At 48.1% G+C, this 16,302-nt stretch overlaps 1 protein-coding gene across 1 annotated transcript; it reads right to left on the reverse strand.

Annotated features, from left to right (window-relative positions):
* Positions 1–10,973: 10,973 nt before the first annotated feature.
* Positions 10,974–14,717, reverse strand: SDF2L1 (stromal cell derived factor 2 like 1). The gene is made up of 3 exons (XM_064726729.1): positions 14,452–14,717; positions 13,524–13,720; positions 10,974–12,335 (listed from the first exon to the last, which is right to left on the reverse strand). The coding sequence occupies exons 1-3, from the start codon at positions 14,618–14,620 to the stop codon at positions 12,057–12,059; spliced, it is 645 nt and encodes a 214-aa protein (XP_064582799.1). The 5' UTR covers positions 14,621–14,717; the 3' UTR covers positions 10,974–12,056.
* Positions 14,718–16,302: the final 1,585 nt, after the last annotated feature.

Raw genomic sequence — 16,302 nt, forward strand, 5'->3', positions numbered from 1 at the left:
GCCAGTCCTCAGAATTCATTTCAGCACAGACTGAGCAGGACATGTTCCAGCAATTACAACAAACTAAGTGCTAAGAAAGAGGATGAAGCACATTAACAAAAAAAAAAAAAAAAATCTAAAACCTAGCTGTAATTGATCAGGAAAAAAGGTATAGTCTGTGAAGTCCTTCAGAGAAACCTGTTCAGATGGGGTACCTGAAAGTACATTCCCTTCCTGAAAAACCCTCCAGTAAACATCCTGTTTCCATCCAAAGGGAGTAGCAGGTGGCCAAACTGCTCCACTGGAGGTTTGACAATGGCATTATCTATCCAGCTTTTCAGCTGAAGCCCGGCTAAATCTGTACACAACTTCTGAGACTCCAGCTAAACCCTTCCTGGGAATGGAAAGCTTCCCCAGGCAAAGCTTGGATCTAGCAGCCCTGCATTCTTGCAAAGGATGCATCCCTCTGCTCAGAAGTGAACAGATGGGGAGAAAAGTCTCAAAGCATCAGAGCTTTAAAACAGTGCTCTTCTCTTTAGTGTATTGTCACCAGAAGCTCCATGGGCAGGGATCTCTGCCATAAGGAACTAGCAGAACAGCGGGTGGGTGGCTAATTGAGAATGGAAGTTCCTTGGGGCAAACCAAAATAGTCTTTGTGGCACTGCATGAAACTAGGTACAGTTCTGGGCTCAGCATCAGACACTGACTCTGTAAAATTCCTGCTTACTCACTCACCTGGGAGATAGTTGAGCTTTTTAAACATCTTGAGACACAGAGTAATCAGATGACAGGGACAAGCTGCTGTTATGGTGCAAACTCGAATGTATCATTTTTCATTAATGTAATAAGTCAAATATTTTATAGAGTCTCCCTGCTACTACTGCAACAAATAGCAGAGCCCTGCCTTCCTCAAACACTGATATACTAACAAGTAACACCTTTGTCAGGAGCCACTATGTCTTTGTGAGCAGTTTGCCCAATTTAAAATCTATTAAAATCTGCACTGACTACACAAGCCACCATCACACGGTGCTAAAAACAAACTGGTTTGTTCCACCACTGTGAATTCCTGTCATATTTCAGAACAAGATTGGGGTGAAGGCATCTGAGTTTACACAGCCCTCCAGCACAAGATTCTGTTACTTGGTTTTCTTTTCACAGTGGATACACCTTTTACACATCTCTAAATTATTTTGAAAAATTTAAACAAAAGGGAGTCTGTGTTCTGAGAGAAGGAGAAAATAAAAAACTTCCCATTCTGAAGGAAAAGGGGATCTCTCACCAACCCTAGAGAAGAAGTATGGAGATCACCTTCATGTGCAAGCTGTTGCAGACACCAAGAAGGAGCAAAGCTAAGGATTTCTTGCTGCCTATCCCCAAACACCAAATGATTAACTTAGGACATTTATAGCAGTGTTTGGAGCAAGTGAAAGAGTAGTTTTGGTTGAACGTCTGTCTGAATTCTCTGATCAGATCCCTTCTCCCCCTTATTTCCCTGTTCACACACAGACAACCTTACTGAAACGTAAATTTTTACAGGAAGGAAGAAAACGACCAATCTCCTCCCCATCTCTCGAAATCTCTCTCACACACATTTTAAAAAGAGGAAAAAAAAAAAGGAAAAAAAAAAAAGCAGGAGATTAGGGGCGGGAGAATCTGAATAATACTTAAATCGGGAGAAGTGGAGCCGAACTGTTTTCCACTTGCACCTAGTATTATGGAAGACAGTGGGTTAAGGGGTCCTCTTTAAAGCCCGGACTACCTGGATGAAGGGCTCTCGGCACTGCAGCGGGCGGGGTAAAGCCCCAGGCTGCCTTCCCCGTCCGGCGCAGAGCGGCTCCCGGGCCGGGGGGGGCTCCCCGGGCTCCGCTCCGCGGCCCCGACGGCTCGGCGAGCAAACACCCGTGCGAGCGGCACCGACAGCCCCGGACGCGCTGCCGCCGGCGGGAATAAAGGGATTCGGTGCCGGGGCTCATTTTCGGTGCTCGGCAAAGGCCGGCGCACCGCAGCCGGCTGAGCCCGACAGCTGCTGCCGGGTGAACCGGCCCCGCAAAGCGATGGTTTGGGGGGTGCGAGAGCCCCCGGCTCACGAGAGGACCCCGCTGGCAGTCGGTGCCGCCGCTTTGTTCGCAGGCTCTGACCAAAAGAAGGCGTCAAGCCTGAGGATCTTCCCCCCCTCCCGTGACACAGGGAGGCAGAGGGCGGCCCCCCTTCCGTCGGGGAAGGTGCGCTTGAAGCCACTGCCTTCCCCTCCGTGAAGGGCTGACGCGAAGAGTCACGTCTGCCAGTGCCAGCAGAGACCGGGAGGGCAGGCTCAGAGCGGGGGCAAAGGGGACACCGGCTAAAACCTCTTCTCGACATAGACGTCTTGAATTTTTTTTTATTAATTTGGGGGCACACAATAAACATAAGTTTGGAGGGGGAGGGGGGACGACACAGCAGGAGTTAAGTATTACTCAGGCTATTCAGTCACACATTTCCGATTATCTCTGCCCAAAATACCTCTGCCCGACATCCAAGAACATCCTTCCCTGGCTCTTCTCTAATTTAAATCCACTGCTGCACATAAATGCCCCGGAGACTGGGGGGAGCCTGCTGCTGCTGCTCCGACCGTGCCATCGGGAAAGCACCTCCGGGGGCTTGGGGCTGAGCCCCCGCACTGTTTCACGGCATTTCCCTCAAAGAAGTGGGTGAGAGTCTCCCACCTGCAGCCGGTCAGTCCCGGCGGAGAAAGCACCGGGCGGAGCAGGAGCCACAGCAGCCCGGGCCAAAGAGGGGCTGGCTCCCGGCAGAACACCCAGCCTCCCTCAGCCGGGCGGTGGCGGCTGTGCCCAGGCACCCCCACATCCCACGGCCCCTGGACAGCCGGACAGGGACAGACAGAAGTCCCTGCCTTCGAGGGACAGGGTGGCCGTCGCCATTTTAACCTTCCCACAGCAGAGAGGCAGAGGGTGATCTCCCGCCGCTCTGCGCGGCTGCGGGAGAGAGGGATATTGGGAGGGCAGGGATGCACCTGGGCAGCCCTGGGCATGTCACCCAGTCTCCCTGCTGGCTTCTTGGACACCTGCCCCGGAACCCAGAGCGCTGCTCACAGACAAGGCAAAGAAAACCTATAATTTTCTCTTCCAGATGGGAAGAAGAAGCACAGACACGTTTTTGGGATCACTCAGTTCTGCAGCTACAAACTGAGTACTGTTCATCAGTTCCAGTTCAGTACCTTAAGCATAGCTCTACCTATTCATTCCAAAAGATCCCTGGACTTTAGCTAAGACTTTATGAGGATGGAATTCTATTTTAGGTTAAGTATTAAGGAATTCTTTCAGTATAAACCATAATGTCTCAGACCGAAAAACAATCACTTTTCCTTCGGTTTCTTAAGACACTAGATATAAGAAAATATGATCTAGTGTTAAGGTGGTTTTCTGACAAGAACAATTTAGACCGGGCAACTTTCCTATGCAGAAGAGCACAGAAAGCAGGTTGGAAAGAAAGCGACATTCGGCATTTATTATCTTCCCTTCAAAGCATCTTTTAATGTAGCATCCCACTCAGCACCAGCCGCCCCGCGCAGCATCTCCTCCCTGGTGGGGCCGGTGCCCCGGCAAGCAGCCGGCACAGCCTCCGCTGCCGGAGCTCCGCCGGGGGTTCCCAACCCGGAGCGTGCTGTGGGCAGAGCAGGAGCCGCCCCGGCAGCAGGTTCGTGCTGAGGATGCTGAAGCACCCTCCCCTGGCCGGCTCCCATTGTACGGCCGCTCCACGCCTGCGCCCTGCCCCTCGCAGCCCCCGCCCCTGCCCTGCTGGGGGCTCGGAAAGCCTCGTTCTCCATCCCTGACTCGCGCATTCACTTTGTTCTCATGCTCCCCACATTCGGGATCCCCCTCCCCGTCCCAGCAGAACAAGAGTTACGGGGTTCCCTCGCTCCCCGGCGCGGCTTTCGGGGTGTCCCTGGGGAGGAAGCCGAAAAAAGCTGCTATGTCAAATTTTCAGTCCTGGGAGGGTTCTCAGGCTTTTCTCTGCCACCCACTCCTGCTCTCCCGGAGGGCGGTGCCCCTTCAACTCCAGCTACCGCCTCCAAAAAAAAAAAAAAAAAAAGTCACACGTACCCTAGCTTTTTGAGTGGGAAGGAGGGAAGCTGGTGCCTTCCCAACTGGGAATTTACCCCTTAAAGACCGAATGTGTTCCCGCCGGTCGGATCGCCCCTCCCTGCCCTTTGGCGAGCAGCATCCCATCCCTCCTGTCCTCCGGCGCCCGGCTTTACCCCTGGGAATGGCAGTGTTCCTAAGGGGCGTCACGAAGCACTATTTCCCCCAGAGCCGAGACCGAGGGGCTCCGAGGCTGCTGGGATTTCTTAAGCAAGATTTCAGTTAATTGCTCACAATAAACAGCCACCCATATCATGAGGGAAAACAGCGCACACAGTGAGAGACAAATATTTTAACATTTTAAACTATTTTGCCCTTGAGACTAAAGTCTCCAAGCTCGACTGAGAGCCAATCTCACCGTGGGTTTGTATTGCTGAGGAAACGCAGCACAACATAAACGTGTTTTGCTGTGCAGCTTTATAGAAAATTGCCTGCAGCTCGACTATAATCATCTGCACATCCTCACCCAGCAAAGGCAGAGGTAATGTGTTCAAAAGTATAATATTTGCAAGAGAGAGCAGATGGTGCTCCCTTGGGTGCAATTTCAGGAGAAGCCTTGCATTCTGCACTTCTCGAGGTCTGTTTTACCCGCTCAGGTTTAATGCTATAAGAGGTCTATATTTTTTTTTCCTTCGGCAATGGAGTCGCAAGCACACTCAACGCTAGCCCAGTGTAAGATATTGCTGGCACGTGTCATGACCCTTCCCGTTTTGAACAGCAGGGAGGATACAAGCAGAGTAGACAGGTGATTAAACAAGTGCCTATGCGATTATTTTCCCACATCACTTTCCGTGTGCCCGCCGAAGCCAGTTACCCAGCTAGATGGGTTTGTACTAGGATGGGAACTGCTGAGAATGCATTACGGCCTGTTTCTCTCAGTGTCAGCAGCCGGGCAGGGCCGGAAGCCCTCTCACAAGCCGTATAAAAGCACGATTAGAACACCCCTAAGCACGAAGGCCTCCGGGCGTCCTTGACGCGGGATAAGCACTCAGGGCCCTCGCGAGCCTGTCAGCTCCCTCTCCCGGGCAGGTACTGACTGAGCCGCCGCTGTCTTCTCTCGGCACAAGAAGGCACAACGATTCGCTTTTGCAGCCTTTCGGGCTTTAAACTTGCCGCCTGGCCAGAGGAAGTCGGGTGAAGGCAGCGGAGGAATCGCCCTCTCTGCCGCCCCATCGGACACAGGCACTGCCCAGTCCCGGCCCTGCGGCCAAGCACTGCCGCGCCCAGCGGCGAGAGCTCTTCCTTCCACGGGAGCCGCGCCCGCCCAGGCTCTGCCGGGCCCGGGCTCTGCCCGCAGCCGGGGGCTGCGCTGGGGCCGGCGCACACCCTGGGACCTCCCCGCTCCCTCCACGCCCCGCTGCGGCGGGCGAGGCTGAATACAGAGACGCCGATCGTGCCCGGCAGAGAGGAGAGGGATAGGGGCAGAGTGAGCCGTGAGAACAATTTCGCTACGAGAATGAAGGTCTCCTGCCAGCACCCAAGGATCGCCGTTAGCAGGGGCTGGCACGCAAATACTGGTACCCGGAATCCCTGAAGGCTCCTGTGAGAGAGCATCTTTCTGCTAGACATGAAAGAATATCGGCAGGCGGCGGATGCCGAGAAACCCAAATTGCACCGCCAGGCAGACATGCAGGAAAAAAACCCCAAACACACGTTCTTTTGGCACGTGAACAAAGCCCTCGGCAATAACTGCGCTGGTAGGAAGGGGAGCTGGACCCTCCGCTGGCTGTCCCCACTGAGGACGGCTGGTGGGGTGACCCACGAAGCCCGCGGGAGCTGCATCCCCGCAGGATGGCTGGGAGAAGCCTCGCAGCGGCTCGCAAAGCGATACGGTGTCGGTAAGAGATGGCAGCTCGGCTTTCATCCTCATGCCAAAGGGGAATCCTCGGCGGATGGCACAGGATCTACTCCAGGGGAAGCGGTCCAGCAAGAGCCGAGGAGAGCCAGGTGAGCTACGCTAGGGATAAGAGGTGTTCCTGTAACTACCACTGACGTGCAGCCTATTCTAGTTAGGAACAGATCGTTTCGTTTTAGCTTTTACTGTCGAGATCTTGCGAAATGCAGTGCGTTTTTTTGTACATGACAGGACAAGGAGAGCTCCCTTTTTAACGATCCTTTTGTGCGTTTTCTTCCCCCACCGAGCACAAACCGGTATTTAATTTTACAATACAGATAATTGCCTTAAATGTACAATGTAAGCAAACAGACTTCATCCTTGGCCGCACTTCAACGATCCTAAAGAAAAATAGTAAACAGAAACGCTTGAAGCACCGCTTCAGAGCTTATGCTAATGTTTTAAACTTCCCTTCTAATAACCGAGCAGAACATGACTTGGCAGAGCGCACCTAAGGAGGCACGGCCGCACGGGCGGTCTTGCAGCAGCTGATCGCCTTAGCAGTGTAACGCGGGGGAAGCGGATGTTATTTGTTTCCCCCCGAAGAGTATAAATCTGCGGCGATCAAAGCTGCGCTGCTGAAACCCTGCCGGGCTGCCAGAGGCACAGGGCTCGCAGGCAGGCAGGAAGGCGGGGGAGCAGCGCTGACTAGCGGCCGCGGCTCCGGCACCGAGAGAACGGGACGCGCCCGCTCCTGTCACGGCCCTGCCCGCACCCGCCCCACGCAGGGTTTTATACAGCTCACCCACAGGGCTGCTCCCTTGGCAGGACAAGGAGCCACCAGCATTTAATCGCGCAGGAGAGAACTCTCCTGTAGGGGATGTCTGCGGGCACCGGCCGAGCCACGCAGCCCGAGCCTCCAGGCAGTGATGGGGCTGTGAGGGCATCAGCAGAAGAAAAATAACATCGGGTACCAACTGCGTCCGTGTTCAGCTGTGGTTTGAGTTGCACTTAGATTCACCCCACCTACTTCGATTTTCAGTACAGTACACACTTGTACTAATTATTAGTACTCAGCAAATGAAGCCGAGGTGGATAAATACATAACAACCATGAGGATCAAGCAAAGAGTCACAGATCCAAGCCAAAGCTTGGCAGTCCTCCACACAGCCAAAGTCAGCATCCACACATTATTTTTACAAAATTTAAAAAAGCACATAGGAAGTAATTACACAGCTTTACAGCTTGTACACATTCTGATTAATTGTCATGTGTTTCATAAAGGTTTGGGACCCTTGAGATATCATACAGCTTCTAACACTTCTTATCCTAATGGAGCAGGACACCATTTTCACAAAGGACAGGAGACAGATGAATCCCTCACAGAACAACAGCTTGAAGCAGTCTCAGAGCTATCAGAGGATTTCACTGTGAACTTTATGCTAATTTAGAATTAGCACAATACCAAATATAGTAAAAAGGCTTTTATAATCAGTTCAATTTGATGCAATTTAAATAGAAAGAAGCATTGAACAGTGCAGCTGCTGAAGTCTACTTTTCAAGGTGCTCACTGTATTCCCTCCTTGCTCATACACACCCAAAATAAACCAATACTGTCCTCACAGGAATTGGCTAACCATGTCTCAATCAATTTCCATGCATTACTGCAATTACAGCAAGTTTGATTCAGGGAACAGATGAGAAGAAGCTAATGCTGGGTTTCCCTCTTCTGCACAGAAAAAAAAAAAAAGTGTAAATACCACACACCCTACCAAAGAATTTATACCCCTGGGAGCACTAAGATGCTTAGAATATCCCTGGAAGGAAAAGGAAGAGGTATGAAATACTCACTCCTTTAGCTTCCTAAGGTTTTTCAAAACGCTTAAAGTTTATTTCTGTTTGTGACCTGCATGCATAACAAACCCTAAGGTAATGCTCAAATTGCCTTGTGTTTCCTACATAACTCCAGGTTGGTAAGGTTGATGTTTCATTCTTCCTTGAGGAAGAAAACCATGCCCTGTGCTGCCTACCCCTCAAGATAGAACCAAGCACAGTGAAGAGGAAAGCACTTCCTTAGCTTCAAATATTCCTATTTAACTTCTTTTCTTGCTTCCTTAAAAAGCTAAATAACACAACCACAAATGCTGTCTTGTAACCCCAAACACGAGTTCCTGAAAGGCAGCGGATGAAACAGCCATGTTATGAAGCAATTAATTATCAAAGATAATTGATTGGTGACCCAGGGCTGGATTACAGGAGATGCTTTTAAAGAGAAAATTGCAAAACCAAAAGGGCACAGATGCAAACTCAAAACTAGGAAAGGGGCATCAGACACCCTACATACTCAAATCTCTGACAGGCTCTCAGCTGCCAGCAGGGAATTGAGCAGAGCAGTGAGGAAGCCCAGCAGGGAGTCAGGCACCAGCAGGACGCTGCTGCTGGAAGGACACACTGCCACAGCTCAGCCTCTGCCCAGGCCAGGTGGGAAATGTGCAGCAGCTACAGGGTCAGCTACTGCTTCAGAGCTGGGGAAGGCAGGCAGAACACAGAGAAGATTCAGCAACACTGCCAGGCTTACAAATACTGCTGAGTAAGAGTCATTGTTACAGGCTTGTTTTGACTGTGGTTTTTTCCTCTTTAAAAAGATATGCTAATTTAACCTAATAAGAACAGATATACCCAATTAGTATTCCTAAACACAATAAATTAAATTATGGTTATACCATTTAAATACAAACACTGGTTTATATTTAGCCTCAACATTCAGAATGAAGAATCAATGAGCAACACATCCCTTCCAGCACACTGGAAGAACTAAACCCAGGTTTCATTCATCCTGACTAAAAAAGTCAGTGTGGCAAGTGTTCATATGCAGAGCACTTGTGCAGAGCTTTAAAGAGCTTCCAGAAATAGAGTAAAAATATCTGTAGGCACACACTTGCCTAGAAATTAACATACCTAAGGAAACCTTTGTCATTTCATACTGAACTAGATATATGCATACGTGTAAAATGCACTATTTGACAGATTTCAAAGACTGACTAGCAACTATTCCTGCTGAGAACAATTATAAATATACATCCTTCTAATTCTTTCCCCAAAAGCCTTTCTGGTTTCTTAAAAGAGGGGTACAAAGCAACATTGGTGCATCTTCTCAGAGTTCTTGTGGTAAAATAGTGAGAAACAGGAAAGCACCTGTTCTTTCTTATTTGAGAGAATTATTTTCTGCTAGCATCAGAAGACAAAATAAACTGGTTTTGTGTAACCTTGAAGTATACAGAGAATTTTGACAGGAGGTACAAAATGTATCATTTTAAAATGAAGGAAAATAAAGAAATAAAACAGAATTCCCAACTTTTATATCTACATCTCTCAGTATTTCATGTTTTACCCTAGAGCCCCAACAGCTTTAGGCAGACAGTAAAATTATATGGAAAACAAACACCACCACACAGCAATACAAAAACAGATTCTCCAAGTCTCTAATCTTCACCCATGGGGGCAGGACTGAAAAGTTGAATTATAAGCAGCCAAAGTAAATTACAACACCTGAATCACACTCTGAAATCTCAGTACTAGCACAGGAATACAAGCTTTCATTTTTCACAGCTGTAATTTTTGCACTTCCTACATTAACATGACTTTTGTAGCCAGAATTCAGCATGCTAGGGGTACCAATAGTTCTTGATGCACTATATTAGACTTTCCCAAAGTAAGGTGTACTTCAAACAGCCTTATTTGAGATTCCTTCAGACCACCACTCAGTGATAAAAACTGGGGGAAAAATCCCAACCAAACAAAATCCCCCCAACTACTCTGACACACACTCAAGTGAAATATTAAGTCTAAGCAACTTTTACACTTTGGTCAGAGTCAGAAGTGGAGGAAACTCAGCTCACAGGAATACTGTTGAACATGTCTTTAAATAAGGCATTCATGGGTATATTTGTGTGTGGCAGCTTGGCTCTTTAGGAACAAAAGGCACAAATATTTTTCAAAACAGAACATAAGGAAGTAAGCAATAAGGACTAAAAGTCAGCTTTTTCACAGCCTCACCAAACCAATTTGGTTCAAATCCAGAACAGAAAGCCAAAGGTCCAGTGAGATCTCACTCAAGCATAACAAATAAGACTGAAAACCACCTTTGCCATGGATAAAAGCATCCAGGCACAGACAATCATTGGGTGGGGATAACACCTGGCACACAGACTCAGATGAGCCCCACAGCTCTACCCCTTCTCAGCCAATTCAGTATTCCACAGGTGCACAAACACTAAGCCCATTGGGGTAGGCACAAAGCATTTTAGCTCTTAGTGAACTCAGAGAACTCATTGCCAAGACTATTCCTTCCTCCTGTCAAATGCCATTACATGTTTTGTGTTTATGTATATAACACCTTCAAAAGAAAAGCTCTCCTTAATAAGGGAAAAGCTTGTTTATGCAGGTTTGTTTTGTTTCTAAATAGTTATCCTTTTATAGCTATAACCTCAATGCCAATTAGTCAAGAGTATCAGTGAACCTGAAATATTAATCACAGGAAAGTTTATTTCTAATACAAAACAGCAAAAGCCAGTCTACTTAATCTCCAAAATGCCTGCAATCCTTAAATACACACATGCAGCTAAAATTACTAGAAAAACATTCTTACCTTTTCCTTTGAAGAAAAATAGCAAGGTACACAGAAATGCTGCTACAGAGGTTCCTTGTTCCATAGGGTTTGGACAGATCTTCCCTAGCAGGAAATCCTTACATAAAGCCTGGAGCCAGCACTCCTGCAGGAGGTGCAGAGAGCAGCCTGCTGGATTTGTAAAGCTGAACTCAACTGCCTACTGCACCCTCTCAACACAGCACCAACACTGCAGCTGGAAGAGCAGTAAATCAGCTTCCTGCTTCTTTAACTGATTGACTAATGAGCACTGTAATCAGTAAACTATTTACACATGGAAACAAGAATACCTGAATGTTCTGACTTTTCTCACTGATTTGGTGAGCTTTTCAATTTCAGACAAAATCACAAATACATGGTATTTTGAATTTTAATCAGTATTTCCAGTACCACTGTGTAAAAAATACACTGAAGAATTAATTCCTTTTCACAGAGGAACACAGAAATTCTTGTTCAGTGAAGATTCCTTGCTAGCACTCCAGTGCATACCACTCTGTCAGAAATCCATGACCAAACCATTGTCTCAGGTTTTTTTTGCTCTTCTGGATTCACACATAAAAAGCCCCACATAGATGGATGCCTCACTATTTATTCACCTGGATTGTCATACTGATCTTGTAGTGACACAGAAGTAAGCCAAATTTAACCATTCCTTTACACCATGAGAAACTGTAAAATTCCAACATTAATTAAGCAAGCAGCAGTTTTCTGCACCTGTTCACAGAGCAGAGCAGCCTTACCAGAGGACAATCAGCTGTACCACCACTACTAGAACATCTGAATTTCTTGGACAAAGTAAAACTATTAAAATGTTGTCTTCTTACTCCAACATACACAGTATTTTCAAATCTTCCAATGCAATACAGAATGAAATGTCATAAGACATTGGATGCAATTTTCAAATGGATACTTCTTTTTAACTCAGAACTAAATAGCTGACTGAAAGCCATTCAAAACCACCATATTTCAGAACCATTTTTCCGTTTCTACACTCAATCCATCTCCTCATCAATAACATTCTTTCACTAGGATGTAAAAATCAGTTTTTAAATATTTAATTATAGCTGGAAAAAGATTACAAAATACAAAGTTTTATTGTACTTGAGAGTAGAGGAAAGTATTACTTTCATTTTTTCATTTCCTTCGAATTCGAGAAAAAGTAACAAGCAAACAAATGACAACAAAACCTAACAGATGTAGGAACTAGTTTCACCAATAAAGCTTGGAAATTCAGAAAGGACTTCACCAAATAAATGTCAGTGGCCGAACCTGGCAGAAGCCACTCCCCACAGAAGTGCTGCATCCCTAGAATGAACTAATGCCCTTCAGTAACACAGAAAATCAGTCACTCAGGCAAGGCAGGACTTAGAAGAGACCAAGGATTAGCATCTCCAAACACCGGAGTCACACGAAGCGTTTTGGATCCCGCGCCAATTCAGAGCTCATCGTGTTTTGCAGGGTCCAGGCTGGGTTTGATGAAGACTCCCTCCATGGCTTTCCAATAGTTGTGGTGGTTGGCAGCAGGCATGCCGTGCACCTCGCGCTGGCCTCGGATGGGGTGCCCGTACTGCTCCCCCGTGATGGACAGGAACACCTCGGTGCCCACGTGCTTGAAGCGCACGGCATCCTCCCGCTCCCAGTAAGAACCACTGCACTGCACAATCCAGAAATCCAGGTCATCTCCTTCGCCATCATCCCCAAAGGCACTTACTTCCTGTCAGAGACACAAGCTTCCTGAAGTGAGAGTGTAAGCAGACACCTCCAGGACACACAAACACCAAGCACAGACCCAGCAGAGCTCAAAGACAAGGATGGGGAAAGAAGAAAGCAGGGCTGCTGTTCTGCTTTGTCAGCAGTCACTGAAGCCAGAAGCAGTAAGGTTCTACCAGACAATCTGAACACAAAGTGCCAACAAACTCCAATCTGTAATCGGAGCAAAAAGTGCTGAAAAAGCTCCAAACAAAACTCCACAATGATAGTTGAACATTCTTATCTTAATGACAATATATGAAGTGTCTACACTGAAAAATGAAACTCAGGGAAGGTTTCAGAGTCAATCTTTCCCTTAGACAATTCATTTGAAATGTTACTTTTCCATCACTTCTTTTAATAATCAAATTATTGAGACACCCTACACAGAGCTGAACCTTATTATTTCAGCCACTTTACTCATGGTCAAAGAAAAATTTTTCCACAAAGAGTCAGAGCTTCCATGTATGTAACAACCTATCTACACAGCCTGACATGACTAAACAACAAAAATCTTCCAACAACCACATTATTTACGAGAGATTTTCCATCTTGGAGAAGTATTTGTTCTGGGGCTGGATTACAGTTAGAAATTACACTCTTCTAGATATGTACAAAATTATAAGTAAGTAGGATTGCAAGAGCAGTTCAGTTTTCCTGTGGAATGAGGTCAGAAAAATATGAACAGTGAAATGAAATAGAGACAGCAAGAAGACAACTGAGAATGACAGACTGGATCACCAAGGAACATGGACATGGGAATGCCTAATGTTATAACACATGACTAATTGCCTGGCTCTAGAGCAATCTTCACAATGTTGAGGGAGACACTCAATCTCCTGCATCTAGAAAACACCAAGCATTTCAGAACAGCCTTCCCAGCAGCAATGGTGCAGAAAAATAAGAAAAAAGCAATTTGTTAAAAGTACTGTGAAATACCAATGCTGGCACATACTATATTACCTCTGTCAAGAACTGAAATACATAATTTCAAGATGCAGAAAAGCCTATACTTGAATCTGGATATGCACAGACACATTGCTTCTGGCAGCTGGTACTCAAGCCTGATTCTCCAAAAACCCAAGTAACTGCAGAGACTATTGTCAACAGCATGCACTACTTGTACAAAAGCTTAAGATTTAAACCAACTCACTTGGTTATTGGAGAGTGGTGATGGGAAGTGATGAGTGTGCAGGTTTTTCCCAGTGTTAACATGGGTGAGTCGTATGGCTTGCCCACATTTGACTGGTGTCCCACGCTGGCAGCTGCTGTCACTCTTCCCACGGATCCGCCAGTAGCTGTTGGCATCATCTGAGGCTTCAACTCCTGTCACTGACTGCTGCCCACTTCCTGGTTGAATAAAATTAAATTACACAGACTTATCCTGCTTCCCCAGTTCAAAAAGACATGAGAAAACTACAGAGATTTGCTTGAATGTTGTCATGCCTTCATGTTTAAAAGATGCTTAATTCTCACAGTCCATTTACTGACTGCAAAAGGAATGCAGGTACCAAATCATCTTTCAGATGGAAGCAGCGAAACACAGCATGTGTTAGCAGATGCAAACTGTCAAAGTTCATGGTGAACACAAGAAAAAAAATCTGATCCATGACAGGTACTATTCACACCATCCCATCATTATCAAAAATACTGTCAAGGTCTTCGTGTTCCCCAACAGACCAACACCCTCGTTGCCAGAGCAGGCACTGGGAAGGTGCTGCTGAGGGCCGAGACACTGAGCAGGGCTTGTCTCATGAGAGGGCAAAGCAGCCCTGCCACATCCCGGCTGCAGGGCCCACAGCGCAGCTGACACATCTTCCCGACATCTTCCTGTCCCACAGGCCTCAGCATCCTCCTGTCCCTGCCGTGTCTCCCGCCCATCCCTACACCCCATCCCGGGCCTGCCGCTTCCCTCTGCACCAGGGATAGGAATCTCGGGACACTCCAACTTCCCCACCAAGCTCACTGCCGGCCCACCCCCGCCATTTCCCTGTCAGGCACGACCTGTCCCCCGCCGCTTCCTCGGCCCTTCACAGCCCGTGCCCCGCCATGTTCCAGCTCCCCGGCCAGGCCCTGCTCACCGGAGCCGTACTTGACCTCATGCGAGTGGAGCCGGACGCTGTGGCGGGTGTTGAGCAGTTTCAGCACCGAGCCGCAAGTCACGGCGCCCGGCGCCGACTCCCTGCCGTGGCACAGCCCGGGCAGCAGCGCCAAGAGCAGCAGCGGGAAGAGGCGGCGGCCGCCCCGCATCGCGCCGCACCCGGCCGGCCCCGCCGCCCCTCAGCCCCCTCAGCCCTGCCGCCCTCAGCACGGCGCTTCCGCTCCCCCGCGCGGGCCCGGCCACAGCCCCGCCCACCACCGCGCTCAGCCAATCACCACCCGCCCCCCACTCCGCCGCGCGTCCTCATTGGGCTACGGCAAACCGGCAAGGAGGGGAGTGGCCAATCAGAGAGCGCGGCGTGGCGGCCCCCCCCTTGTGTGAGGACGCGAAGGAGAACTGCGGTCGCTCTCCTTCACGGGGCCGGTCGGGGCCGCGCTGCCGCCGACCCCGGGGCCGGTGTCACTGCCGGCTGCTGGGCACCCCCGGGCCCGGAGCGGTGTCACTGCCGGCTGCTGGGCACCCCCGTGGCAGCGCTGACACGGCTCTGCAGTTTGCCCTTGCTGAGAACGTAGGAGGAGAGGCCAGGTGTGTCAGTGCGACCCCCTTTGTCTAACGTGGTCTGGGCTGTATGAACAATCACAGCCAGGTCAGGCTGAGGGGTTGTTGAAGGTAAACGTGCTGTGCGTAGCGCCGGCCGGGTATTACCGGAGCCAGGGAAGGACAAATGTCCTGACAGCGAGAGCAGTGCCAGGGACAAACCGGCCCGGAGGTCAGAGCCCCGGTACGGGCAGTGCTCGGATCCCGCCTCGGGGAGCCGCAGTTGCACTGTCGGGTCAATCAGCCCCTGCTGTTCCATTCAGGCCGCGTCTTGCTCAGAGCTGGCGGCACATTTAGCTCTGCTCCTCCCTGCAGTTCTGGCTCTTAGAATGGACTAAATATCTCCCCATTTAGGGGATTTACAGAGAAAAATAACACGGTGTTGAAAAACAAAGGGAAGTCATGTTTGTGAAGTGATTTGGATGATAATTACAGCTCCAGTAATTTCTGGATTATATTAGACCTTCTAATTACAGGGCATAAACACTACACAAAGAACTAGCAATGCTTGCTGTACCATTAAGCTGTAGAAATAACATAACATCTCTGCTTTTGGATCCCAAAATTCAACTTCTTGCAAAGTTCTTATAACTAAGAGATTATTAAACTCTATTCTGTAGAAAAAACCCCGGCATAAGTTAACATACAAACATACAGTCCTTTATTGCATAGTTTTGCAAACTGAAGAAATACTCCCCCAAAAAACTCTCAGTAAGAAGCCATTGACAAAGGACACTTGAACTCCTATACAGTTCTTTTACCTCTGAAGCTGCTCAGTGGGCTGACCCATGTACCACATCACAGCCTTGTGTGAGTCCCATGTAAAACTGGGAATAATTCAAAGTAATTCAAAAAAGCAAAAGATTTTGATCTTAGTGGCAAGGAAACAGGTAGAAGGGCTCCCATCTTATGACTTACATCTTTGTAATAATGGTATTTTGTTCTTGCAACAGCAAAGAACTAAAACACTGCACTTGATATTACAAGATGATTTAGAAAGCACATGAGTGTTGCTGGGTAGTGCAAACATCATAAGATGCTCAGCTGACTCTCTTCTACCAGTCCTGAAGCAGTGAGGTTTTTTCCTGCCCATGTGATACCACTCAATCAAATGGTTAGGTTTTTTGTGCTGGCTTTGGCCTGTTTTCCATAGCTGTACCTACATTTGAGAAAAATATTTTACTTAAATGCCAGGCCAGCATTAAAACAAGCCCGAGTACTAAACACAGGTCAC

Source organism: Zonotrichia leucophrys, chromosome 15 (assembly GCF_028769735.1).
Source record: "Zonotrichia leucophrys gambelii isolate GWCS_2022_RI chromosome 15, RI_Zleu_2.0, whole genome shotgun sequence".
Classification (NCBI taxonomy): Eukaryota; Metazoa; Chordata; class Aves; order Passeriformes; family Passerellidae; genus Zonotrichia; species Zonotrichia leucophrys.